Source organism: Dromaius novaehollandiae, chromosome 2, assembly GCF_036370855.1.
Source record: "Dromaius novaehollandiae isolate bDroNov1 chromosome 2, bDroNov1.hap1, whole genome shotgun sequence".
Taxonomy (NCBI): domain Eukaryota; kingdom Metazoa; phylum Chordata; class Aves; order Casuariiformes; family Dromaiidae; genus Dromaius; species Dromaius novaehollandiae.
In genome coordinates, this window is record NC_088099.1 from 107580320 (window position 1) to 107599211 (window position 18892).

General features: G+C 36.4%; 1 protein-coding gene across 4 annotated transcripts in view; it reads right to left on the reverse strand.

Moving 5' to 3' along the window:
• Positions 1-18892, reverse strand: part of ZNF407 (zinc finger protein 407) — a 348080-nt gene that overhangs the window by 308516 nt on the left and 20672 nt on the right. For all 4 annotated transcript variants that reach the window (XM_064507125.1, XM_064507124.1, XM_026100710.2 and 1 more), the window contains 2 exons: positions 8362-13170; positions 2388-2502 (listed from right to left, as the gene is read on the reverse strand). In XM_064507125.1, the coding sequence (XP_064363195.1) occupies positions 2388-2502; positions 8362-13126 (4880 nt within the window). In that variant the 5' untranslated portion in view covers positions 13127-13170. The remainder of the gene's footprint in view (positions 1-2387; positions 2503-8361; positions 13171-18892) is intronic.

Sequence of the window (18892 nt, forward strand, 5' to 3'; positions counted from 1 at the left end):
AGCATTTCTGAGATTATTTAGCCATCAATGATAATGAATTGACATTGTCAGTGGTGTTAATGTACCAATGCTCTATAGTGCCACTAATCCGATAGCCAATCCTAGCAATCTTTTTTATGTTGCTACTTTATTTTTTAACCTACACACTACCTTATCCTTTCAATTAAAACGGCAGAAATACAGCACAGCCTATTAGACTTTTTTCTCTTCTTCCACATTTAAGGATGACATATTCTTTATTTGGACTCCAGTTCAAACTGTTCTGGTCATTCCTTATTCTTCAAATCCAGTTCAATTCTTCAGGACTGTTAGCTACAGCATAAAAATGTCTTCTCCAGTTAAAGCAGTGTTAATACCTAATTTTTAAAATAAATTTTTGGTGCATATTATGTGAAATGTGATGATTATTTAAACTGCAAAGGGACTAAACTCGTATATAAACCAGATTTTTGTAAGCAGAGGGTATTGTGGCATATATCTCTTCAGCTGATTGTTTTATCATATCTGTATAGCACAGCTTCATGGTGTTGCCAAAAATTAGCAGTACAATATTGCACAAAACTAGAAAATGCATACCTGTTTGGCTACCAGCATGACATGTCAGCAACATACAGTAAGCAATCAGCTCAGCAAAGCAACTAACATTCAAGTCCACAGTTTCAATCATACATACATGTTTTGCTCTCTGTATGTATAAAAGTCGTACTACAACCTAGAGTCATGTATTTTCTGAAACGGATTCTAAGAAAATGTCAATTCTTAAGTGAAGGAATGAGTTTTTGAAAAACGAGAAACTGTGTCAAATCCTATTCATGATAATTCTCTTTTCATAAAAGATACCGAGTTAACTATTTTGAGATTTTTTTGACTTTCTCTTAAGATTATATAGTTAAATAATATCATGATTTTTCAGTTTAAATTAAAAGGATATTGAATAAAGAACCATTGTCAAGTTTGTTGACAAATTCTAAAGAACAGAGCTTAGCCTTCACTAAACAGTTTTGTGGATCTGCAGTTGTTAACCATCTTCCCTGCTCTGCAATAGGGCAGAGACAGTAAAGCAGTTTAAAAAAAAAAACAAAACCACACACATAAAATAGGCTACTACACATAATGTTCATTTTAGACTTGAATTATGCTATAAAATGAAGAGTAGCAGAAGTCATTCTATTACTGATCTTCAGTGGACTTAAGAATTAGATTCATATATTTTTAATTCATTTTTCAAAAAGTCAGCAATTAATTTTCTTAAGTGAGTAAAAACATCCAAAGTATCTCATGAGGCTGCATGCAAAATTATTTGAAAAACAGAGAGATTAATCAGTGAAAATCACTCGACTGCATCTTCAGCTGAAGATTCACTTGTCCTTTAAAATGTGTAACCCACTTTGTCCTCCGGTGGATCGGTATAGCAAGTGTAGGCTAAAAAAACCTCCTGCTCAATAATATCCCTAACATCACACCACACCATTCATGTGTGCACTGCATTATCTAATTGAACTTGTGCTGTTCTAGCATTACCTATAAGACCGCTACAGCAGGTTACATAGGTTTGAGTAGAGTGTTTTTATATGATGCATATATTAGTTAATTTCTCTAGCATAATAACATTAAAATATATTTTTAATCAGAAGTAGGGTATTAAAATCCAACTTTGAATGTCCTATGATGTACCATATATGCCATGGCATTTTAAAACCTTTTAAACATTTCTGCTAAATTAATTAGTTTTGCATTAAGGAGTCTCAATGCTTCCTATTAAACGCAACACATTTGAAGGACAATTAAACATTATGAACGATCCTTCTGAGGAAATAACTATTAAGTAAAAAAGAAAAACAAGATTTTTTTGGTAACAAACAAGAACACAAACGTACATAAAAGGCTTCAATTTATTTTTAAAGTCTTAAGCCTGCAATATTTTAGATCCATTTGTTTGAAAATCAGTCTTCTGTTTTGTTTTTGTAAAGAATGAAAACCCTAATGGAGTCCAGAAATCTGTTAATGGTACTAAAATTATAACAGTATAGCAAAAGAAAAAAAACCCACACAGTAAAGTCTATATTATATATTTTTTATGTCTTTAAATGGAATTTACAGTTCTCCCTGGCAATGTGAATGAACATCCTATAATTTAGTCAATTTACAGATTACAGGTTCAAATTGACCTTGTAGCCCATAAAATTGCTCATCTTCAGTGCAGGATTAGAAGTGGGAAAAGAATGTCATAACTGTATTTAAGGAATTTACCATAACAATGGAAAGGAGGATATGCATGCATAATTTTAGCCACTCTTGCTCACATCACAGTTTTCAATTCTGAAACAATGCATATCCTGCACTCTTCTCCTGGTTAACCATGGTGGAAACTCTTTCAATTTACTCACCCACAGACATGACACTTGTATTCCCTCATCCCAAGGTGCCTCTTGACATGGTTTCTGGCATCTCCGAGCTGAGCTGTTGCAAAGTGGCATATCTTGCACTTGAATGGCTTTGATCCTAAGTAAAATTTAGCATAAGATATGAGTTGAATTAGACTAATATATTACCCATGGTTAAAGAAATAAGAATTCCTGGGAAAAAATAACCTTTAAAAAAAGCCTATCCTACATTTAACCTGTTTGAGATTTTTGCCTAACAAAAAAGTATCTCGTACATAAATTTATAACTCTGGGGACACAGACAGTGTTATGTACATTACTCATTAAAGTTTCCTCAAGTTCAAGATCACAAAAGCTAGTCGCTTAACTTCTAATAATAATTTACTTTTTATAAAGAGTATTAAAATGAGAAGATAATATGCTAGGAAGATAACCTCTCAATTAGATGACAAAAGTTGTTCTACATCTTTCCCTGTCTCCAACTGCTGAAACTCAGGTAGTGGTCTTAAAGTAGCTTGATGTTGGTGTAAACTGGAAAATGTACTTGTTTTTTAAGCAAGTATGTTTAAAGTAAAGTAATTTCACAAGTCTTCTGACTTTGAATAGATTGCACATTAGCATTGGTATTTCAGAATTGTTCTGTCACACACAGAAAATGATTCATCACCTAGCTATTGTAATGACATGCAATGTATGAATATACAGGGCATAAAATATTATGCCTTTATGACTGTTTTATGGTCAAGAATTTATGATTATTCTGCAAACCAGAAGTATTGACATTTTGGCTATTATTTATTTCAAGAACAAACTTTAATATTAAATGCCTAGTGCAGACCAAAGAACTCTAAAATTATTTCTCCAAGGAAGTAGTACCAACCTATTTCTTGTATCACATCAGTTCAGCAAAAAGACAAATAATTTGTCATATTTAACAGTGGCCCTCTACTGAAGATGGAAAAAATACATTTTTACTGTAATAGTTAAATTTGGCACGTGTCAGTACCTATGTTATTACACAGCAACATTATTTTAAAGTATGCTGTAGCACTTTCCAGTTTTCTGACCAGTAAATCCTTAAACCAATAAATCAAAATCATGGAATTGCAGTTAAAAATAAGTACAATATGTTCACAGATTCTCCGTATTGTGTTTAGTATATGTTTTGTGAAGCACTTCTTCCAATACAGTTAAGCATAACATGAAATATGTGATCTTTAATAAATATACATAAAGAGCTCTGATAACAAAAATGTAACAGTATATCATACTTGATCAATGAACGTTTGTGCTGTGCCCTTGAAAACCAAATATCCTCCAAGAATCCATTGGTGAAATTGAGGATCTTAGTAAAAAATTTTAGAGTCTTAAATTTCAATTTAATTCCCAAAAGCTGACGAAAAATGAAGCATTTAATTTTAATCTTCTAACTGAAATAAAAAAGTCAACAGTGCTAAGCACGGGCAGACAAGGTTGAATATTTCACAGTTCAATGACAATGAAGCCAGATCTCTTAATACTTCCATTTCTACTGTTGGAAGTAGATGTAAAATATATTTAGCACCTGAATGATTATATCTAGTCAGCTTTATATGTTTAAATGTTGAAAGCAGGTTGAGACTGGAGCTAACAGCAATCACATTCTATCAATCACACTGAAAAATCCCAGTTTATTTAAATGATCCTGATAAAACTATATTAATCATTAATTTGGTGACATTTCAAATCAACGCTGCATTCTATAAAGAGACTCATGCAAATAAAAGAGAGTTGATCTTTGCATTAAATAAAAGAGTATTAAAGTTGATGTTTTAACTTGTGATCTTCAAGACTAATTACACAATTAATAATATCAAGGCTACAGTCAGAGACAATTTTTTTTTTTTAAGTCTCTTGGTGTTTATACTGCTGTTTTATATCACAGAATTCAAATACCATGTGGATTCAACCCTATGTACTTTTAGTTTCTCTCCTACTGATTAAATTGTAAATTTGTTCCTCATTCTGTTACTGCAGGTGTCCCGCAGGGCTTCCATACAAACCTTTGCTGTTTTCCATTTACATGACTCCTTTGTGGAAAAACTGTAGTTCAGGCCAATTGTGGCTACGCTGTGCTGACAATACATAAATGTATTATTCTGTTGACTGCTCTCATCCAAAAATCACTGAGGCCTTTGCTTCACTGCCCGCCCCCCCTTATATTCAGGGCTGAATATCTGTTAACATCTCCATTTAAACTCCATGAAAACTCAAGTGCTGGCAGGCTACAGTCAGTACTTATCACCTGAAACAAAAACAGTACATCACCCTTTCAGGTTGCTGAAGCCATATTGTTCCTATTTGTTCTTCGATGGAACAAACCAAGATTTTATATTTCAGATGAAGGTGTTACACTGAAAGTTGAACTAGTGGGGCAAAAATCTGTATTTACCGAAAGGTTATCTGAAACAATATTGAAGCAATTAGCCATTTCTTAGCCATACTTTTAGTTTCACAAACTTTAATGGTTCTCATAAACTCTGTAAAATGCAATGCTGTGGGCTTCATACTTGGCTTTTAGTTAACTACAAAAAATGAGAAAAATATTTGGAATATAGTATCTTTCCAACCAAATAGCTTTTTTTAAAAAAGCCACAAAATTAGTTCACCCACAAGTTATGGCATGGAAACAGGGTGTATATTTTGCAATGGCAGCAGTAAACAATGAGGCTCTTAACAACACAAATGAAAAATTGAAATTAGACTAAATTTTAGAGATCAGGACTGACAGGACAAAAATCATGCTGCTATTTTATGCAGACAACTGGAGTTAATAATCCTAATTTTGCATGAAGACAATAGAGACCCAAAATTAAAAGAAAAAAAATCACTGCCTCAGTTTTAAGCCAACCAAAACCAACATCATCTGCATCTGCAGGCATAGCTGTGTCTCCAGCTCAGGCCCAATGCAAAGCGAGCACAGCCATGTGAAACATCATCATCCTATTTCCAACCAGGTTTAGGATATGGGGAGTGAGATACGATGATACCATGCTTACATTGGACAAACCTTCCATTAACTGAGAACACTGATGAGAAACTAAACAAGGATGATGTGGTTGCAAGTGATTTTTCCTCAGATGCTGATTGTTAATTAAGTTTATGGGACCTGCATCAACTGCAAACTAAAAAGCCTTCCACCTCTAGTATTTCTTTTATTTTCCTTCACACCTCCTCATTTTCACTTGTCAACGTGTGATGGACTTACTTGTTATCTCCTTTCTAGCAAAGCTTCCCTTTCATTTGCAACATGAAAATCTCTTAGATTATTTAAAAGTATTTTGAAACATCCTGTTTCTCTTACTGGGAATCATTAGTTGCATCTTTCCAGAGCTATCACTCCCCCTTTCCCCCACAAACTATCACCAATTACTCAAATTAATAAAAAAAACAGGGAGTTATATATAGTTATAGACATATATACAGATTTTTATATATGTATGTATGTATATACACATATATTCTTTTATATTTATGTACATACACACATATCTCAATGCTGAAGAAAGATTTTAGAAAAAGCACATAATCAGAACAATAAATAGGAAAATAAACTGTAGCTCTCCTCCTATAATGAACCTGCTGTTATTCTGGAAGAGACAAGATAGGGTAGAAATATTGTACTTCTTTGCCTGGCCAATGATAGAAGCCAGTGTATATAGTTAGTGTTTTATGTCTGTTTCCTCTGCCACCATTCCCAGTGACCAAAAACCATATATTTTTTTTCAACTGCATCCATTGTCATGCAGATTAGAACAAAAGGTTATATAAAACACAAAAGAAAATCACAAAAATATGAAAACAGGGATGAGAACAGAAACTTCTTCCCATTAACTATTAATAAAAGTCTCTGCATTACTATTTCATATGAATAAGCAAAGCATCAGAAAAGCAATTCATTGAAAGGTGCGGTGAGAAAGAGCACAGACCCAAGCCTGTTCTGTAATCCTTCTCTAGCCCCTCCAAAAGCACCACCAAAAAATGACTTGCAAAATGAAATGTATTCTGTTACCGCTTTGCATATTTAGGGCTATTCCAAAGCACAATAAAAATATACTTCATGGTAAGACCTACACATAAGATATTAAAAAGTACACTAACTTTTACTAAATGTTACAGTCAATGATGTAACGTATGTAAGTAGGTTTGCTTTGTCATATATTGATAGTTACCTCACTTTCACATCCACATTAACTTGATTTTAAATGCAATTAATACATATAGTCAAGGAAGACTAATGGACTACATTCTGCACTTAACCTGGTGGACATTTTCAAATGGCACAAGTGACCAGTGCAAACCTATTTTGCATTGTAAACGACTAAATAAATCTTAATGGATTAAGAATGATCAGCTATCAACACACAAGGGAAATTAAGTGCTGAAATGCCTACATTGATTATTTTAAATTATTAGCCTTACTCTGTTCTTGAATTTGTATGCTTTTAGTGAGCTTTAACACATTTACAAGACTTATTGACTATAATTACAAGAGAATTCAAGTAATGGACACATCAATTATAAGCAACATGTCTTGACCAGACAGTTGCATAAAGAATTCTAAAGAGAGCTCCATTAGCATCTTCGCCTTAGTTTTATTCAGTTTTATCTGCCATAAGAGGGCATATTAAGGGCTTATATAGCTGTTCTGACCATGTGAACATGAACGTCCCTCCCAAGACCTAACATTGCATTCAACGCTAGAAATTAGCTGAAACTATACAGATAAATATATTATTGACAGGACAGAAGCAATGATGAAAGTATAAAGTATGTATGTGAATTATTGGTATACATGAATACTGCAGTTATAGTAAAATACTTTGAAAGATTTGAAATACAATGTCTGTGTTCCTCACGATTAATTTTAAACTTTGTTGTCCAGTCATGCCCTTGCCTTTTTATAAAAACTTAAAAAACTATTTTAGGATTATGCCAGGAATTATCATTTATGTTTCTTTTTTCCTACCTTTTTGTTCTCTTCCTTGTAACCATGCACTAAGTTTCAAATACTGCATGAATTTAAACTATAGCTTCCATAATAAGCCATTATTTAAAAGTACAGTAAAATAAACCTTACAGTTTTAATGAAAATATGTTCATTGAAATGTGAATTTATTATTCAAATCCACTCATAAATTCAACCATGGAGACACCACTTGTCTAAGCAGAGCTCAGTGATTTAGAAAAGCTGTCTATTTAAAATAAAGAATGTATGGCAGGTTTATAGAAACATCACAGTGAATTTTTACATAAATTTAGAACTGCAGCTTATGCATTTTTCTACAAAAATGTTTTTAAATTTTCCACTTAAAATTAGACATAAAAAGGAATTGAAAGTGTAATCAGCACAGAAACAAAATCAGATGCTACCTCCCTGTGCATGACATCAACACTACACTCTGCCTTCCAAAAAGACTGACCTATTCCAATTCCCATAACTTATTTCTACAAAAAATCTTGTTGCTTATCGTTTGTATTTATGAAGGAGTGATATAATAGCAAATGACTATCTGGAAGCATTATGCAATGCTGAAAGTGTAACTGAATTGAACTGAAATAAACTATTTAGATACTAAACAACCATGAGAAAGTTACAAAGAACAGCTGACTTGTTCTCTCAAACCAGCACTGCTTCATTATGTGAATTTAAGAACAAAGGATTAGATAAAGGGAAGGAAATCTCTTTACATGAAACAAAAAGCAGAAGGACAGCTGTGCTTACAGTGCTCCTACATTTTCTACCATTTGATCACTCTACCTTCATACCCCTTCACATACTTAATACTTAGGCGATTTTGAATCTCATCAGTGGTTCATCAGGCTATATGAATGCCATTTCATAAGAAATGTTGACGAGGTTAACAAGCAGAAAAAGACCAATGGTATAATTCACTCTGTCTGAAAGAGACTGACTGCAAAGGGAGCATTTCCATACCTGTATGGGTACGAATGTGAGCTAGGAAGGCCATGGAATTGCTACTTCTACACATCTTCCCACAATACTTGCAGACGTTGCCTTGATTCTCTTCCCTCTCTCTGTTTATTTGCTCCGTGTCTTCCACAATGTACTTGTTCACTTCCCGCAACAGTTCTTCGTGTTGCTCTTTGATATGGAGGAACAAGTTCTGCTCTGAATCAAAGGGCTCCGTGCACTTAACACATTTAAAGGTAGCGCCTCCTTCTGGCAGCTCCTCCACACTTGCCTGCTCATTTCGCATGTGCCCAGCACTGGCCAAGTGCTGGTGAAGGTTGCTTTCTGTGTAAAATGATTTTCCGCAAAGTAAACAATGAAAATGTTTTTCTTTTGAAGGATGTTTCATGGCTATGTGAACATTTAGTCCGCTCAAACCATCTGCTAGAAAACCACAGTCATCACAGCGAATACGTGTCGATTCCCCAAGGGAAATTCCTTCTGATTTCTTCTTTTTCACACCGCTTGGTGACGTGTCTGCTTTCACAGTGAGCTCACTAGCTTTCACTCCACCTGGTATCTGCCCTTCATCAGAATGGTCAGCAGTCTCTCCATCTTGATGGCTTTTTAATCTTACTATAGAAGAATCAAACTTGCCAAAATTCTGCATCATCTTTCCTTTATCATCAGCATTGATAACTGTTCCCAAAGCCTCATTACTACTTTCTTGCATGCCCTCAGCTGTTGAGCCATCTGCCTCCCAGACATTGTTATTTATAGTTACTTCTGCTTCATGTTGTGCTTCCATAAGGGCTTCTTCCTCCTCCCCAGTAGGATCCTCTTCAAAACTTCTGTCATCCTCTAAATTACGTATATTTTGTACCGTTTCCCCAATGTTTTCAGCAAAATTTGATTGCTCTACTGTACTACTCCTTTCCGGAAGAGTTAGCCTAAGTGGATTATTTTCTTTTAGGGATATTTCTTCGAGGACATCTGTGTTTCTACATTCTACTTCAGGGTTTTCTCTATTTGATTCCAAGCTTTCCTCACCTTTTCCTGAATTCACGTTTGTGTCACTTGATCTATTTTGATTTTCTGCAGTGCAACGGTTATCCGAGTTGAGCACCTCCTGACCATGCCCACTTTTCTGAAGATCACAAGTACCTGCTTCTTTAACTGATACCTCCTGAACAAGTTTAACAACTTTGTCTTTTTGAGGAGCTTGTTGGAATGCTTCACAAAAATGATTTTTGCCTCCATTTTTAGATTCCTCTACGAGTTCAGCTTCTATTGTATTCTGGGAACTGCCTTCTTCAGGCATTTCTGGAGATGCATCTTCATCTAAGACAGAACAGTCGGTTAAGCTTTTACTCATATGATCACCCTCTGCTGCATCTTTGGCATATTTTATTTCACTTAAAACAGTTTCTAGTTCTCCTGGACCACGATGACGCTCCTCTTGAGACAAAGCAGTGGCTTCTTTAGTGATATTTGCTGTGTCTGCTTCCTCCCCAGAGGAAGAATAAACATAGGTTTCTCTCCTAATTTTATGCTTCTCTGTCGCTGCATGCCGAATCATCTCTCTGTGAGTAACAGCATAGTAGTCACATGCCATACAGTAGTATTCAAATTGTTTTGTATGCTTTCGTTTTATGTGCAGCTCTAAAGAAGAAGAAGAATGAGCAATGAAGTTGCAGTGTATGCACTTCTTGTCATTTGCACCCATTGCTCTTCTCTGGAAGCACGGGTCACCATCTTGGGTAACCCTAGCTGATTCCAAAACTATACGTTGTTTTATATTTAAAGAATTTTGAGTATGTTCCAGATCTGGCAGCCGATGGGCATTTTCGGCTTTTATCTCAGAGTTTCCTTGGTCAACTGCTTGATTTTCTAAGACAGAATTTTCCAAATCTGATGACTGGCTACCATCCTCAACATGTTCATACAAAACAGTCGTGGGGCTATTAACCTTCTTGCTTACGGATTCAAAATTACCTCCTTCAGGACTAACAATGATCTCTGAGTTCTGTTTTCCATGTCCTTCTATTTCAACACGACTTCTGTGTTTTTTGGTGGCACAGTGACGTTCCATATCTCCTTTGGTTACAGTATAATAATTGCAAACCTTACACAAATAGCTGTATTGATGACTGTGCTTTCGTCTGATGTGAACAGTCAAATTTGTAACACTGGAGGCCAAAAGACCACAGTGAGTACATGTCCTAGAAATAGTGCCTTTAGGTCTCCCTCTTCTTGGTGCATTAGCTAAAATCAATTCATTTTCACCAATTCTTTCATCATCTGGAACCAATTCCTTATTTCTTGACATGTTTTCCACAGTAGAGGATGAGACATGTATAATTTCTTTATCTAAGTCAGTATTCACACTCCCAGAAATGGAAGGCTCCATCACTGTTTTAATACCACCAACACCAACACAGACCTTTTCAATACATTCCTCAAAACGTAATCCAATATTATTTTTCCTGGCATTTTCAAGGTGCTTGCTTCTTTTGATATGCTTCTCCATTCCTTCCTTACTCAGTGAGTAAAGATTACATGCTTTGCAAAGGAAGTGATATTCCTGTGCATGTCGGAGTTTTATGTGCCTTGTAAGAACCGTGGAAGATCTTGTCTTATAAAAACACTTTTTACACTGAAATTGGGTTTTATTCAGAACAGAATGCTTCAGTTCATTTCTATGATTTACTAAGGAGGAGTCTGGGTTTTTTTCTTTCATTGACAATTCCATATCCTTTGCAAGTTTTTGACTATTGTTCGATTCTAAGGCAGCATAAGTTACCACTTGCAAGGTCAGATCACTGTTACTCAATGGAGTAGCTTGCTGATCGTGTTTCTCATTTGTTTGATGATTTACCAGCTCTTCTTCCGCTAGAAAAAAGAGAAGGCAAGCTGGACAACTATGAGACATATTATGCTCTTCACTCATATGGCTTTGAAGGTTGATCACATTCAAGCAAGTAAATGAACAAAGTTGACAATTAAAGCTGCAAGCTCCCATCTGGTGTTTACTGTTCTGACAGTGCTGCTTCACGTCTTCGTTGACTATAGAGGAATAACTACATGTCTGACAATGAAACTGGATCCTATTTCTATGAAGCTTTACAACATGAGCTTCCAGACTTTTTCTGGTCTGAAAAACTTTACCACAATAACTGCAAGTATGATGAACACTATGATCAGCAGTAAGTTTAATTTGAGAATCTTTAATGTCTGTAGTGCTGGAAGAAAGTGTATTTGACCTATCTAGAGTAAGATCTTGAATTTTTGTAGTAGCTTCATATTGATTTTTATCATGCGTTTCTAATTCTGTATGCAGTGTAGGTCTTGAATCACCAGATTTAAGCAGTGCGCTGGAGATACGCTTCACGTGGACTCTCTGAGGATCAGACTTGCCTTTCTTACCACTACACAACAAATTATATCTTCTTTTAACCTGCCTTTTTAATCTAAAAGAACTATTTTGCCCAAATGAAGTCCTTAGCAATACAACGTTTCTTTTATGTTCTAGTCTATCAAATCTCCCTGTCATTTTTAAACTGCTAACTAGCTTTTTGGTCATTGGAGGGTGTTCCAATTTAGGCAAGATGCCTTTCGAGGGTCCTGGTATTTCTAGCTTTCCAGTAGGGACTTCATGATTTTCTTCAACACTGGAAGAAAGTAACATTTCCTTTGTCATAGTAGCTGGCTTTTCAGTGGAAATATTTATGGATGGTATCATTTCAACAAGTGCAGTGCCATCGTTTTGTTTAGACAAGCTTACTTTTGAGCCTTTCAGTGTACTGCAAACATTGCTTAGTTCTTTTTTATCAGAAGTCCTTGTCCTTAATTTACTGGTCCCAGGTTTTGTTCTCACACTCCTCTCTTTGATTGCAGTAGACTGTTGTTTATTAAAGGATTTTTTTGTCAGTATCTGTACAGATCCTCCCTGTGCAGCAAGGTTTTGCCGTCGAAGGCGTGTCTTGCCAAGGAAGTGAGAGTTTAGGAGATTTTGCTCAACACTCTGAAAACCACAAAGATCACAACAAAATATCTTGGATTGCTTGTGATCTTGTTTAACATGCGTGTGTACTGCTGAGCCACGTTCTGCACAGTGAGGGCATGTTTGCTCTTTGGGTTGTCTAGAGTGGCTTTCTCTTATATGTTTTCCTGTATCAGAGCAGGAGGGGGAAAGCTGATTACACATTTTGCCTTTAAGATCATTGCCTATGTTTCCAACCAAATAGCTAACACTGATTTCTTCTGAAGGTATGTTTTCAGGAACAGCAGCTGGAACCTCTTGTGAATGTTTATTTTCCCAGTGAATCTTCAATATGGCACCATCAGCACATTTGAAATCACAGTGTGGGCACATCAAATTTGAATTAAATATGTCATTACCAAGACAGCTGGTGACTCCTTCCTTCTTTATAGCTCCATCTACTATACTAACTGCTTCTCCAAGTAGGACTTTCGACAGTTTCCTTTCACTATCTTTCATGTATTCCGAAGAACTCAGCTTTCTTTTTCTGGAGACATTTTCAGGTCTATCTGCTTCAACAATGTCAGAGTTTGAAGATTCTGACAATGCCCTTTTTTTTGTGTCATTCTCTTCTCTTTTCTTTTCAAGGTCTCTGAACGCTTCATCTGATACGGGCCTTGTTTTCTGCTGAGATGAAGGGTCACATTCAGCATTTTTTCCTGATGCATTTATGAGGGAGTCTTTTGTTAATGCAGTTTGCGAACTCTCATCAACATCATCTCTCTTCTGATTATCCTCCCCATCCATTCCTAACAAGGATATTACCAATTGTAGATCATCTGGCTTAGTACCTATAAAATAAAAGAGTTACTATTAGTCTTTATACACACTCAAATGTTACAAGGCTCAAGTTAAAAAAGGAAAAATTTTTAACAAATTAAAATTACAGTAGAGAGACAGACACAATGAGACGAGGCTGCATTTTCAGTATGGTGTGTCAACTTATGGCACTTAAAAATCAAACCAACTTCTACGCATGGAGTTACAGAGTTCTCTGTGATGAGCACCATGTGAGTGAGCATTGGCTTCAGAAGCTTTTTTGTAATCAAGTAAGTGTTCAACTTTCCAAGAAAAGATTACATAATTTAGCAGTGAGCATTGCTGAGCAATGAGACTCACAAATGCTTAGCATCCCTAAAATGTTGTTAATTTTATTTAAATGTTTAAATTCTTAGCATGCTTAATTTGGGCAGGCAAGTCTGACCTTTGTTTTGGGAAGTATTTTTAGGATATCCTAAACGTAACAGCTTTCGGGGAACCTGTCATGGGATGCTCAACTTTTCTTGAACTAGAAATCTCAGGATCCTAAATCCAAAAGCTCTAAGGAGGAAATGACCATGGCTAAAACAACAAGCAAAACAAAACCAGTACAACATGCAAACATTGTAAGAATGAATCTTTCTTTCCCTCCTCTACTTAGACATGCCACAGAGCAAAAGGAAAAAAGCTGAAAGAGAGGCTTGTTAGGAAAAAAAAGAATGCTACTTATATTGTTCCCTATCATGCCTAAAACATCCTCTAGAACATCATTTCCCAAAGAAACAAAAAAAAACCCAGACATGAAATAAGAGTCCAGAGAAGGAAAGCATCTTGAACCTCAGCACAAACTCTAACCGTCCAAACTCAGTTACCAAAAAGATTTTTCTCAACTGCCTAGTGTGACCTTCCTGCTCCTAAAGGGACGTCACCCCTAGAAAACTGATCTACAAACACAGTTCGGGGAGTGGGGGGTGGAAATCAAACCTTGACATTTATTACTTTTTCGTTTTGATATGAAGCTATTGAGAATTGAAAATGCATTTAATTTTAACAGATGACTAAATACAAAATGTTTATCTATGTGCTTTACACTATGATTTAAACATCAATTTGCTGCAGATCCAAGTATCCAGTTTTTTGTTCAGTTAGCCACTGAATGAGGCCATGACCACAACTGTAAGTACTTCCTGACAAGATTAAGTAATTGCAATGTTGATAAGAGTACAATACAGACAATACAGGGTACAAAAAGCTAGTTAAGAACATGCCAAAAAAAAAACCAAACCACACTCAAAAACACCACTACTCATGCTTATTTTTGAGGCTGAAGTAGTTCAAGAGTGTATTGAACTGGAAAAATATATTCAAATCAGTTGGACTTAGTACCTATGGAAGTACAAAACAATTGGCTTTTTTGCTTAACAATAATTTATGTAAGGCCTATAAGCAATTGAGTGCACAGCAGCTGCATACATTCAAGGGACCTGTTTTTCAAGTGCAGGTCTTATCAAGCTAAAGCATTGAACAAACTTACACCTAGCTACCTATACGTAGCTTTTTAAATGCGAGAATGAACACATCCAGACCACAATAGCCCTTAGGATGATCCAGACATCACTCCTCTGTGTTTTTGTGATTCCTGTATTGTATTATTTTCCTTTGTTCACTATACCATGATAGAAACTACCACAATTTATGAATATGTGAAACAATCAGGTCTATACTCTCAGCTGAAGTAAGTCACTATACTGTCAGTACGTTCAAGAATGCTGCAGCAATTAACACCAGATGCAGATGAAGCCTTTAAAGTGCAAGCTTACCCTGAAAAGGCTTATGAACACTGCTTGGGACACAGAAAAAAAGGCCAAATGAAAATGATGTTGTTCAATTGGTGTAAAGCGTTATTAATATATCCTGCTCAGGAAATATGAAGAAATTAGGTCAGTGACGAGTGCCACGAGTCCATCCTAGCTGTCTGCATGCAGCAGCCCTGGGCCCTTTGCCCCGCCACAGCAGGTCCCCAGCCCACCACCAACACCCAACCACTCTTCCCCTGCATGACCTCGAAAAAAGCAGGTTTTCCTTTGCTGTACAGTACAATTGGCAGTATCAGACCAATTCCCCAGCTTCTTTATCCCCTCAGACCATTTGATTTATCAGAGAACCTGTCCAGCACTGAACTAATAACCTGCACTGGAAATTTCCACTATCAAAGGGTGTATCTGGATAATTAGTGGTTTCTCCATTGACCAAAATTCACACATTCAGGCCTTATTAATGAGTAGGGGATTGGTGGCTCTTCACCATACTCTCTTCTGACATACTTCATGCCCATTTAAAGTCATCCCGTAATTTGATTTAAACCTTAAAGTGCTGTCACACCTAGATCAACCTCTGACAGAAATCGCAAACCACTTTCAGCCAGATACAGAAATCACTTGAGGTGGCTGCTTCCCGGCTGTCAGGGAGAGGTATCAGTTAGTCTCAGAACATGCCTTCTCTGCCATTCCAGCTCAGATTCAGCTCATTTCCAATAGCCACCCGCAAACCTCAAGAAAAATGGCTGATCATTTACATACAGTATCTGCAGGCTCAGCCTTACTTCCCGTCATTTGTTCACTTACTCTCCCACAGAAGTTCATCTTTCTCTGTGCTCTATCAAAAATCCCAGACTGTAAGGCTTACCCAATTCATTCAAATCAACTGCACATCCAGTTCTGGCATCCAACGTTCAATTCAACTGTACTGCATCAATTACAGAATTATTCAAATGCTTTGAAAAAAAAATATTTCCCTTCTTTCATCTTTTCAAACTGGTTGCAGTCACAACTAGGTTGCTAGACAAGAAAAAAAAAAGCAAAATAAAATTCCATAGGTGATGGTAATAATTTCCATAAATTCAGTATGAAATTATAGCCACATACATAATACAAATGTGCAAAGTAATCTCATGTTCCAGCCTTCTTACCTAATTCCACAATTCTACAAGTTGACAGTAAATGGAGACAGTTGTCTCCACCTTCATTTCTTAATAAACCTTCTGCACCATGTGGGCAGGAGATGCTCTCTGCCTCATTTATAGACAGCACTCCTAATGCGGTCAACAGGCTCACATCTATTCCCGTAGTTAATAAGTATTATCAGGGCAGTAACTCCTAGACTGCACTTAACGAGTTAGGTGTAGTAACAGTTAATGATATGCTTTTATCAATTTTGTTTCTGCTTCATAGCTGAGTGTTCACAGAAATAATCTCCCCCGCATACCCTTCCCAAGGCAGATTGGTCTCTGTCCCACCTCCATATAAACTGCGTCAAAAGATCACTAATGCGAGTTCCCATCTACATGAACACCATATTCTAGACAGAATTCTTTTTAAAAGAAAACAACTATGTCTTGGTTGCCTTTGTCTCTCTAAAATTATACTTCAATTATTTAAGGAATTAATCTTCCGAAAACTTCCTTCAGTTCTCTTAAAGTTGCATTCAGGACAGAAACGCATTATCTGAAGTAGATATTTCTGGTTATTATCTCTACTTTCTGCTGGGACCACAGTCATAATAATTTGCTGAGCTGTGGGCAGTTTTCCAGATTTCAGCTGAGATCTGAACACAAGACTGAACCATGTCTCAGTTTCTCCTCACTTTGATCTTTGCTCAGCAACATAGTTGTGTCTCTAACACATGATTTTAGTAGCACATGCCTCAGTGTTCTTGGTGGGATAGTAGTACCTCACACCCAAAGGGAGCTTTGGGCAGACCTCTTCTTAGTTTCCTGCATGGATTTATTGCATGACATACCCACACCTGTCTGAACTGTGATATTACTACTTGAAGGATGCATTCAGCACACCATAAGCCTCCTCTAGGCAAGAGGAGCCATCTCAGTAACATTTTGCTTTGGCTCCCTATGCTTCTTCCCTGACTGCAAGCTCCTCTCCTGAAAGTCAGGCACTTCTACCTTCTCAGATTTGCCACAGGATGAGAGGAGAATGGCAAGGGAACCGGCTGGTCACAAATCTGGGTGGTCCCAGTCCTCAGCCTGCATAAGCCAATTCACTTCCAGTCTCATCAGAGCTGCTGCACTAATTATTACCAGCCATAGGCTAGCCCTTAATATAACTGACACGTCAGGAGCATTCTGAGGTTGTACAGACCTAATGATCACATTTCAAATATGATACATAAGTTTAAATGGATTTTGTTTTGCAAAATCAACCCTGGATCAAACTGGAGTCTGGCACAGGGATCGTATCAGCAGCAGAGATTCTGCATCTGGATTTCAATTAAATAAACTAATAACCAAAAGCATGTATTAGATGCGACCAGAATCCCTCTGCAGCTATGGCAACTTAAGCACATGCTTAAATATAAGTCCTACTAAAGAGTGTGGCTGAATGAGGCTTTTGATACCAACTTTTTAAACGTTTGTTCTTCCATGGCTGTACTGGCACTGTAATGCCAGTAAAATCATATAATAGTAGAAGCAGGGAAGAACACTTCTTGAAGTAATAACTACCCTATTCATGGATCGGTAAGTCTAAAAAGATGTGAGGTGCAAGCTCTGGGGCTTCTCCATAGACCTTCACCTTCTAAAGATTCCAGTTAAGTTCTGAGAGGTAATAAATAGGTGAAGTGCAACAACACAAAACCGCTTCATACACTGCTTTGTGTATAAATACACATTTATGCTTCATGTATTGCATAAATATATCAGAAAGGATTTATATAGGCTCTAGGACTGCAGCAATGAAATCAAAAGGTGCCACGCAGCAGGCCACCAGGAATGCAGAATCAAGCCTGGGCAAAATAGACAGCAGTCAGATCTTCAGTACTTTCCTTGAAACTCTGTTCTGTCAAATGGCTATCTCTTAATATCATGTTTGATGTTCAAAATGAAGCCGTTCTAACTCAAAAGAGATTTGACTTTTTGGAACATAAATCTTCTGTTAATGTTCATATAAATCAAGAATAGCTGAACAGTTTCTTAAAGGATATGACCAAAAATTAATTTGCCACATTAGCTTCAGGTTAACAAATTCTTCTGCTTGGAAACATCCATTCGTTACTTAAGGCATTTTGAGGTTATTTGTAACAATTTGTTGATAATACTTTTGAAAAAGAAACCTGTTGTGGCCTGAATATTTCTATGCAGAAAACACTAAGCTCAGTAACTTTACTGGCAATATCAGCTAAGTATCTTTAGCTATATTATTCAGTTTTGTTATACGGTCAAATTATTGTGTATTAGGCACTTGTAATTTAAAAATGTGTGTGTGTCCTCATATATAAGGTGAGGATTTGGATGTACAAATTTTTATGCTGATGTGACATATGGACTGATAATTCTGCTTTGAAGAGCTTAAAAATATGTTTTACTTCTTTGGGGTAGTTGGACACTTGAATAGTTACTGAGGGAAAGCTTTACATTAACGATTCTCTGCTTTCATGCATCAGGATTTCCAAATGCTCAGAATCATGGAGTTTGTTTTAATATTTAATCTAATTTAAAAGACACGTCCATGGTCAGATTTCAGCACTACCTCAGTACTTAGTAGGAAGAAAACAAAAAGTAAAAAAGGTAATTCTTTCTGAGCTGCCACCAAGATAACAATACAGATTTTTGTATTCTTCCTACGTTGGTTTTTTTTCCACCAAAGAGAATACCTTCTGCCCCCAAATGACTGATACTTTTGTACAGAACTGTACCAGATACCATATCAATACGTAAAAAGCAATCTACTTGAGTGTCTTCTC